Source organism: Anolis sagrei, chromosome 1 (genome assembly GCF_037176765.1).
Source record: "Anolis sagrei isolate rAnoSag1 chromosome 1, rAnoSag1.mat, whole genome shotgun sequence".
Classification (NCBI taxonomy): Eukaryota; Metazoa; Chordata; class Lepidosauria; order Squamata; family Dactyloidae; genus Anolis; species Anolis sagrei.
The window spans coordinates 208,877,017-208,886,377 of record NC_090021.1 but is presented as its reverse complement, the minus strand read 5'-3'; the positions used below and the strand labels follow the sequence as shown (position 1 = coordinate 208,886,377).

Genomic DNA, 9,361 nt, shown 5'->3' with positions numbered 1-9,361 from the left:
CTCAGTTTAGAGAAGATTTTGTGATCAGGTATTTGTGTCAACAGCTTGAAAAGCAGCAGTTTTCTTGTAGACATATTCCATGCTCCCTCCCCCTCTTGCTAAGCCTACATATGTGCATATATTTTGCAAAATCTGGACAGGTATTTTTTTTAAAAAAGTAAGATGCAGAGCATCATAGCATGGTCCTGAATTTTAACACCTAGTCAGTCACATTGGGATAATTAAGATAATTGAAATAACACTGCATATTAAACATAATTAGTGGACCGAAATGCTTTTAATCTAAGTCCTCCCAAGCAATGTGCTTATGATTTCAATGTTCTTGCTACAGCCATCTTCTCCACCCACACTGCCTTTTTGATTCCAAAATAACTTCTGTGAATTTCAGCAGTTCAATATCTAGTTGCTTTACCTATCAGTTAAGAAAACTTACTTTTAAAGGAGAATAATATAACCAAAATAATATTGCTTATGTTTTGCTTAAAGGCAGGTCTAAAATTTCATCAAAAGGTGTAGCATTTAATTTGGTGTTATACTTACCACCTGTGAGGCCAAACAATGTGCAAAGGTTTCTGCTGATAGTCCAATTCTTCTGGGATGCAGCTCAAGGCACAAGTCATAAGTTTTCTATTTTCTTCACAAATATTTGTGCGTTCAGATGTTGGCTTGTTCATGTCCTCTAGTGTTGCTGATGGGTTATGCAACCTCTTTGGTAATAGGGAGCAAAATCCAGACTGTACTTCATCATTGCCAGGCCCACAATCTGAGCTGTCGAGGCTTGTTGAATCTGAAATCCCAGTGTTCTTTTCTTGGAAAGGTAGATCCATAAAATGAGGAGCACTTATATTTTCATTTGCATTGGAACCTGGTGCCTTCTCAACATGGGTCTTTTTGTGTTCTGGCATAAATCTATAATTATAAAAATAAATAAGTGTAAAAGTATCAATAGTAATGTCACTTGGCAATTTGTGATTACTAACTTATTACTTTTTTTAAAGGGGACAAAACCAAAAGCAACTCAAAAGAATCCACATTTGACATTTTATATGTTGAAACTATGAAAGGCACAGAGAAAACGAAGGGACAATAAAAGTAGGGTTCTCGAGCTTTCTTACAAACATCTGATGCTAGAAAATGAGGTTTTTGAATTCTGAACTATAGTCAAAAGGACCGATGCTATATGGAAACCACTTGAATGGTTTCTAGAGATGACTCTATAATTTCAGAGCAATTTACTACCCTAAAGCAAATACACAGACTGCCTAGAGAGGTTCCATGATATCTCCGCCAAATGGCCCGGATGTGGCAACAAGATCACATGAACCGACTGAAGAGAAAACAGGAAGAAGACATTTTTCAGGTATCTGAATATCTGTTTACTGTTATCTGATATTACTGATTTAAGAATGAAATCCTAGAGTGAAACACACATGGCTCCTCATATCACCCCAACTTTTTAGAATGAGAAAATGAGGATTCTTTGCCATTTGTCAGCTGACTTCTCTTTGGAGGCCTGTCTCATCATGTTCTGGTTCCTTAATCTTACAATTTATGGTCATAGTCCAAAGAGACATATTTAGCATCAACACACCATTTAAACACTCTTTAATATTACAGTTTTGGGATACACATCTCTGAACGCATCTCTTCTTATGAGCCTACTAGAACTTTAAGATCATCTGGGGAGGCCCTGCTCTCAGTTCCACCATCTTCACAAGCGCAATTGGTGGGGATGAGAGACAGGGCCTTCTCAATGGTGGCTCCTCAGTTGTAGAACTCCCTCCCCAGAGACAGCAGGCAGGTCCCATCCCTTCTAGTTTTTAGAAAAAAAGCTGAAGACCTGGCTTTGCACACAAGCATTTGAAGAATAAGTTACTATGGGTTTCAATATGGTCTGAATAAGAATTAAGTGCAAGGATTTTAGATGAATTGAGCTGTGCACCTTTTATATATTTTATATTAACTGCTAATTGGTTTTTAACTGAGGGGATATTTGTTATAGTTTTATTGTTGATTTTACTGGCATTGAATTCTTGCCGGAGTTGGAAGCCGCCTTGAGTCCCTTGAGGGGTGAGAAAGGCGGGGTAGAAATGAAGTAAACAAACAAACAAACAAATAAATATTAACCATAGTGGTCTCTGAAAAATACACTTTTGAGATGCTATTAACCAACACCCATCAGCCTGTGATGTCAACACAATTTCTTGTACTGGATTAATGACATTTTTGAATAAAAAGCTAGCTGTGTAATGAATACATTTTGGAATAGTATCTGAAAAGGCCTATTTTCATCTCAAAAAGCCATTGTCAGAAGAATAGGGATTTTTTAAAACTTAATATTTACTTCCAATGTGAATTTGGAGTTATTCCCTCAAGAAGTAGCAAGGAACTCGGTTTTCATAAAACACTTATCAGATCAAACTACTGAAATCAACAACCGCATTATAAAAACATCTTGCCCATTTGTAGCACTAAAGATTCACTGAAATTATAAATGAATCTTTAGGTCAGCTTAATCCACATATTATTCAGTAGAACATGAAAAATCATTCCCAAATCAACACCAGCCATCAAGATCATGATTAAATTCAGTCTCAGTGGATCCTAAAAACAATGTTTGTAGATGGATAAAATTAAGCTGTTAGTGTCCGGGATGGGCGAACTTAAACCCAAAGTTCAAACTAATGCTTTTTTGTCAAATGGTCATACACCACCAGCCTCAAACTTTTTTGACCCAGCTTTGTTAAGGCCTGGTAACCACACAAACTTTGCCCCTGGGTGACTGTGTGAGAAGAGGACCTCTTACTATATTTCTATGGCTCCAACCTTACCCTAGCGAGACATTACTATGAATTCTTGCTAAAGACCTTGGCTTCTTTTTACATTTTACTCTGATACGAGTCCCTGCTCCAAAGCCCTGAAATTGTCTACATCAGCAGCTTTTTCTGATTTTACCTAGTGCTCTTGCCCTTCCACATCTCTCAGGCAAGTACTGCCTTGTTGACAGCTTTCTTCCACTACCTTTCTTAAGTATCCTCTTCTATCATCTCTTAATTTTCATCTGCTTTCCATGATGCATTTTTAAACTATGTGGAAATTGCATCCCCAAAACATCTTGATTCCATTCCCTGGGCACTGATCATTACAGCTGGTTCTGGTGACCCAAAGGTCTTTCTGAGCAAGTTATACAATTACTCCTCATGAGAACAGGCTATGGGTGATAATGAGGGATTTCTGGTAGTGCAGTTGGTTATTCAACTGATTTTCATGCCTTCCTTTCTAATTCCCAGTTGTTACAAGCTAAGAGAGTGAGCCTTTTAAAATTTTGCATGGCCTCTTGTTTTGTGATTGGCATTCTACAAATAATAAGTGATGGCGATCATCATCACTGCCAGCTACCCTATGGGTCACCATCTGTAAGCAGTGTACTAAAGGGCACTGGTCATTATGCATCTGCATAAGTAATTTTGGGGGGAAGCTCTAAATTCTTTACTTTTCTACAGCTCAATTCTACTAGTGGTAATATAGAGGAGGGGCAGGATGTTTCGACACGCAGTTTGTCAATTCCACACAGAAGGCTGACCTAAAGAGAGCCTAGAAGCCAAGGGTGTAGCAAGACAATATTCACTGGGAGATGGAGACAACTGCTAACGACAGGCAGAGGAGTTTATGTATCAATTCCTATAAAACTTTTCTGTGCAAAAAAGTTTTTATAGGTAGTATTTAAAAAAAACACAATTAATGTGTTTTAATTAGAAAGTCTGCAGCAATGCTTCCAAGTAAGCAAATCAATTTAAAATACAATATTTTTCGCATGCAAAACAGTTGTATAAACTAAATGACAGTGTCTAGCAAGTAAAAGCAGACTGTGCAAGTCTCTATTATAATGATTCAAACCATTAATCAAGTCTAATGAGCTGTGATTTCCCTGCAAACTTGCGGAGAAGCTGCCCACATGAAATTTCTTCAAACTTTCAATGGCCAAGATTATTAAATTTGCTTTCTTCTGATAAATGCCTAGATGGTGTTCGTGTGTGAGCTAAAATTGAGGATAAACACACAGCTGCAGATGTTCCTTAGGTGAGATCCGTAGCACACAACCTACATACAGGGAAAAGCTTCCTTTTAATACATTTGTAAAGTGTTAGTTTTAGGATTTTGACAGAGTATGCCTTTCCTTTGGATGTTTAATCTGTATTTCTAAATGCTTGAAATGCTGGAAATTTGGGGACTGAAGGAAAATTTCATTGGGGAAGCAAAATTCGTACTTGTGGGGCAATACCCTCATTTTGCCCGTCCCTCATTGCTACATCCCTGCCTGGGATTCTAAGAGAGGAAGCAAGTTCAAAAAGGAACAATATGCCTTCCAATGTTGTTTCTGCACAATTCGCAAGGGTTCTATTGTGTAGGGGCTACAGCGCAGAAGTCTCATCACCTGATGAAGGGGAACCACTCCTACTGCTATTAGGTCTCTATTATTTGTTTCATCATGGACAGCTGTGGTGAGCTGTGAAGAAATCCTCAAAGATTATGCAACATTGCCTTATTTGAAGGGAGTCTGCAGGTCTATCCAACTCAGAATAACCCAAAGCAGCTGCTTTCCAGAACTACAAGCAGAAGTCTTTCACAACCAAGCCTGCTTTTCAACCCAGGACATTCCTCATTGTAAGCATGTGCCCTATTGTGAAGCAATGGCCTCTCCTCAAAGAGAAAATCACAATGAAAACTTTTTGGTGGAGATAACAGAAAGCAGATCATGGACTACTACTGTCTTCTCCACTTTGCAGTGACCCTTCAAGAGGTCAGAGCCTTTCTCAGATGTTCCATCTTTGATCCTCTGAAGTAGGCACTCTGGGAATTTATCCAGGACTCATGTATTCAAAGCATGTGCCATTCACTAAACTACTGTTCCTCTCAAGGAAGCCCCAAGGATAGGTATATGCACTGATAGTACTTGTGACTAATTTCAGTCCCATTGCTAGTGGAAGTTGGTCCATGACCAATTTTTGTTCAAATATGAATATTAATATTGTTAATACAGTTAGTCCTCCTTATCCATGGACACTATATTCATGGATTCAGCAGCTGTAAAATACAACCCACCCCCACCCCCCAAAAAAGCTAAAAAGCAAAGCTTGATTTTACCATTTTATAGAAAGGACACAATTTCCCCATGCTATTGCATTAAATGGGACGAACATCCATGGATTTTGGTATCCACAAAAAGTTCTAGAACCAAACCCCAGTGGATACCAAGAGCCCACTGTATTTTACTAACCTTAAACTGTAATATTCTGACTAGTTTTGCAGCCTGAAATAAAGGGAAAGAACTACATACAGTAAGAATAAACACATACATTGACTAAACTCTCGTCATTATGTTTGTGTGTTCTTCTGCTTCCACTGCAAGAATTCTAGTTGTAGTGCCCAGTTATGCAGCATCTCTCTACAAGCTATTTCCCAGGTTTTAGTCCTCATAAATCCATTGTGCAGTTGTGAAATTTTCAGTTATTAAATAAAATGTCACCAGTGTCTCAAAGAGAACAGCTAGAAAATATATTTCTATATGTGGAAAGATCATGAGCAATCAGAGGTTTGCCATCTACTTGCGTTACCCACATGATATTAATCACCCTGACAGTTTTTAAAAGAAGATATTTTGAAGTGCTATTTCACTGAATTATTTTTTTAAAGATTTATTTAATGATATATCAAGGACTAGGGATTAGCCACATTAACCTGGTATTGTTTTCACACCAAGTAGTTCTGTATATCTTATCAGCAGTAGTGAAGATAAGAGAAAACATGTACAGTGAGAGTAATAAAAACATGAAAGCAATATTCATAACAAATAATGTTCAGTGTTTGAATTATAAAGTATTTAGGTTCCAAGATGGTTCAGATGGTTGAGCTTTCATTATGCATCATTACGCCCTACACACGCAACACCTTTTATAATCCCTAGAAGACAAAACAGTCTACCGCAAATCATACACAGTATAACCTCCATTGTTGACATGACAGGAATGATGTAATAGGAAAGCTATTTGCTGACTGCTACACAAACGGTTTTCACAGTGCTTTAATACATAGCTAAGAATTAAGTACCAAAATGGACTGGACCTTTTTCAGTAAAGTTATTTCATTGAATGTGCATGTATAAATGATAATAAAACAACTTCTGAAACTTTGAAGAAATGCAAACACTGCTTATAGGAGCCTTCTTTACACCATCACTGTTTATGAACTATATGCCTAGTAGTGGCATAAAAGGCACTGATTTGATTTGTATGAAGGCTACAACTGAGGGCCCATTTACACTGACCACCTAATGAGGCTCCAAATTGACTTGAAGCTGTGGTCACCATAAAATGCATGCCACCAGTGTATGCTGCAAAATGGATAAAAAGCTATACAGTGCATTAAAGAAAATTACAGGAATGTCTGAGTAAAGCTCTCCAATGTGCTGCAGCAGATCGCAACATATCCCAGATCTGCAGAATGCGGAGTGCATTCCAGACAGGAACGCTTTGGAGAATTCAGGACAAGGGGGTTGCTGGAAAATGCCCCAAGAGCATGGCTGTCTAGTAGGGTTTTTTTTCTCTCTCCACCTCCTATGCCTCAATAAATGAATAGTAATAATAATAATAATAATAATAATAATAATAATAATAATAATAATTTGTATACCACCCTATCTCCCCGAAGGGACTCAGGGTGGGTTCCAACATATAAAGCAAACATTGCCAAAAAGAAAAACATACAGATAAATTACATCAACACAGAGACATTAGATAATATAAACCAACCTAATTTAACTTAATAAAAAAAATAACAAAAAAATAAGAGCATCATAAAAGACAAAAATCCTGCTGAAACACACTAAAATATATTTTTAAAACCAACTGCATTGTAGTTCCATCAGGCAAGGGTGCCTTATCTAGAAATGTTTAGCCTTATCTAGAAATGAATTCAATGAAAACAACACAATCGGAAGCCTATCCATAGTCCATTTTCCATAGCATTATCATCATTGTCACTGTCAATTTATTTGCAAGCTACCCAAAGGCCTGGTCTCATAATCACATTTTCAATTTCCTCCTGAAGGCGAGGAGGGATCTTGTTGACCTGATTTCGTTGGGAAGCGAGTTCCACAGGCAGGGGGCCACCACCGAGAAGGCCCTGTCCCTCGTCCCCACCAAGCGTGTTTGTGCCAAAGGCGGGGCCGAGAGCAGGGCCTCCCCAGAAGATCTTAAACTTCGAGGTGGAATGAAGAAGGAGATACATTCGGACAGGTAAGCTGGCCCACATCATATAAAGAAGCAAACCTCTTTCTCTCTGTGTGTGTTTATTATCTGTCTGTCTGTCTGTCTGTCAATCAATCATATATCTATAGATAATACATATACATACATATACAAATAAAGAATCTGGGTTTTCTTCATTGCTTCATCTCATTTTATGCAGATCATGTTCTTATTCATGGTTCTATCCCAGGGTAGAAGTGGGAGGTGTTGCCCTCCCCTGAAGTGTTTGCTTGTTTATAGGATGTAATAATAATAATATTTGTTTATTTGATCAGTCATATGACCATTTCAAAATAGAACATAAGTAAAAAAAAACAAGGCAAAAAGGTGAGGACAGCAGCTGACCTTCTATTTATAGTCAGAATCTTATTTTCCTGGTTCTTCTTTCAGGAAATCTGCTCTTTTCTTAATAGCTTTCAGAATAAAAAGGCTTACTCTGATTATGCTGGATCTTTCCTGCCCTTGCAAGAGGGATGTCAGAATATCATTTCTGTTGGGGGACCTGCAGTTGGATAATATTGGATGTAAATATCTGTCTCACAGTTCAGTATATGCTAGACAGTCAATTAAGAAATGTTCAATGTCTTCCACTGTTTGTTCTCCCCAGACGCAGAATCTCTCACTTCTTGGGATGTTACAGTAGCGCCCGATTTGCACCATAATACCGAGTTGTTCAAACCTAGCCCTAATATATTCTTCTTATGGGTAGTGGAAGGTTTTTGTTTGTTTTGTTTTGTTTTGTTTTGTCGTGTCAGGAGCAACCGCTCCTGTTGTGAGAGAATTGGCCGTCTGCGAGGACGTTGCCCAGAGGACGCCCGGATGATTTCTGATGTTTTGTCATCCTTGTGGGAGGCTTCTCTCTTGTCCCCGCATGAGGAGCTGGAGCCGATAGAGGGAGCTCATCCGCCTCTCCCGGGATTTGAACCTGCGACCTGTCGGTCTTCAGTCCTGCCAGCACAGGGCTTTAACCCACTGCGCCACCGGGGGTTCCTGTAGTGGAAGCGGAATAGTTAGGTAGTGCTCTAAATGAATATTCCTTTTGTGCGAAGCTAAAAAACCCTTGTGGCTGAAGACCTACCTATGCTCTCTAAGTCCAGCTGTGCATAGGTATCCCGAATGCGCCGCTTGAGCACTTGCCCTGCCCCCGGACCCAAAACACCCAGAAATTGCAAAGGTAGACCGAATCCAGCCAACTCATTATTCAGAGCCGCCATCCATGATGACTTCTGGTCAAGCTGGACTTGATCCTCTAGACATAGGCAAGGAAGTCTACTGGGATCCATAGAGTTTACTTTTGACCAGTAATTCAACTGTTTCATTAAGATTTGAGCTTTTACTGGGAGTATTCCTAGCTCAGTCCTTACTGCTGCCGTTAGCGTTGTTCTGGAAAGGCCCAGAAAGGTGCGAAGCTGCTTAACTTGGAAGGCTTCGATCTTGGCCAAATTGATGTGCCCCCAAATTTCAGCCCCAAATATAAGTGTTGGCATTATTTTTGTTTTACGTTTATAGGATGTATACACTAGAGTAGCACTTTTTTTACAGGATACAACAGAGTCTGCTGCCCTCAGGCTTGAATTCAAAGAGAAATGGCACAAAAGTAAAACTGGAGGAGTAGTGGGAAAATGAGAAAACTCAGACACAAGCTTTTCATGATCAACAGTAATGTGTAGTAATAGTAATGGGTAACAGGAGCTAGACATCTACAGAATAGACAAGGCGTCATTTAAGGTAAAGTGACTTTTGGAACAATGTGACTTTTGGAATAATGTTAATAATGTTAATACTGTATGGCAAAAGTTTGTTAATTGAACAGATGTATTAATAGATTTAAGAAGTTTTAACAAATAGTAGATCCAGCCTACATAAGTAATCCTCAGTGTGGTATCTAAGGATTTAACTTTTTACTTGTGCTAACAGACACCAAGAGAATAATTAAGTAATAGTAGTATGATATATTTCGTCTGTAAAAGGTGCACACACATTCACAGATGTTCTGACTGTCTTGCTCTCTCCCACTCTCCTCCATTTATTTATTTATTCATTTCAGATATTTG

General features: G+C 38.6%; 1 protein-coding gene across 4 annotated transcripts in view; it reads right to left on the bottom strand.

The window, feature by feature from the left end:
* GTDC1 (glycosyltransferase like domain containing 1) overlaps positions 1–9,361 on the bottom strand; it is a 261,309-nt gene that overhangs the window by 68,888 nt on the left and 183,060 nt on the right. For all 4 annotated transcript variants that reach the window (XM_067472772.1, XM_060776212.2, XM_060776219.2 and 1 more), the window contains one exon: positions 541–909. In XM_067472772.1, the coding sequence (XP_067328873.1) occupies positions 541–909 (369 nt within the window). The remainder of the gene's footprint in view (positions 1–540; positions 910–9,361) is intronic.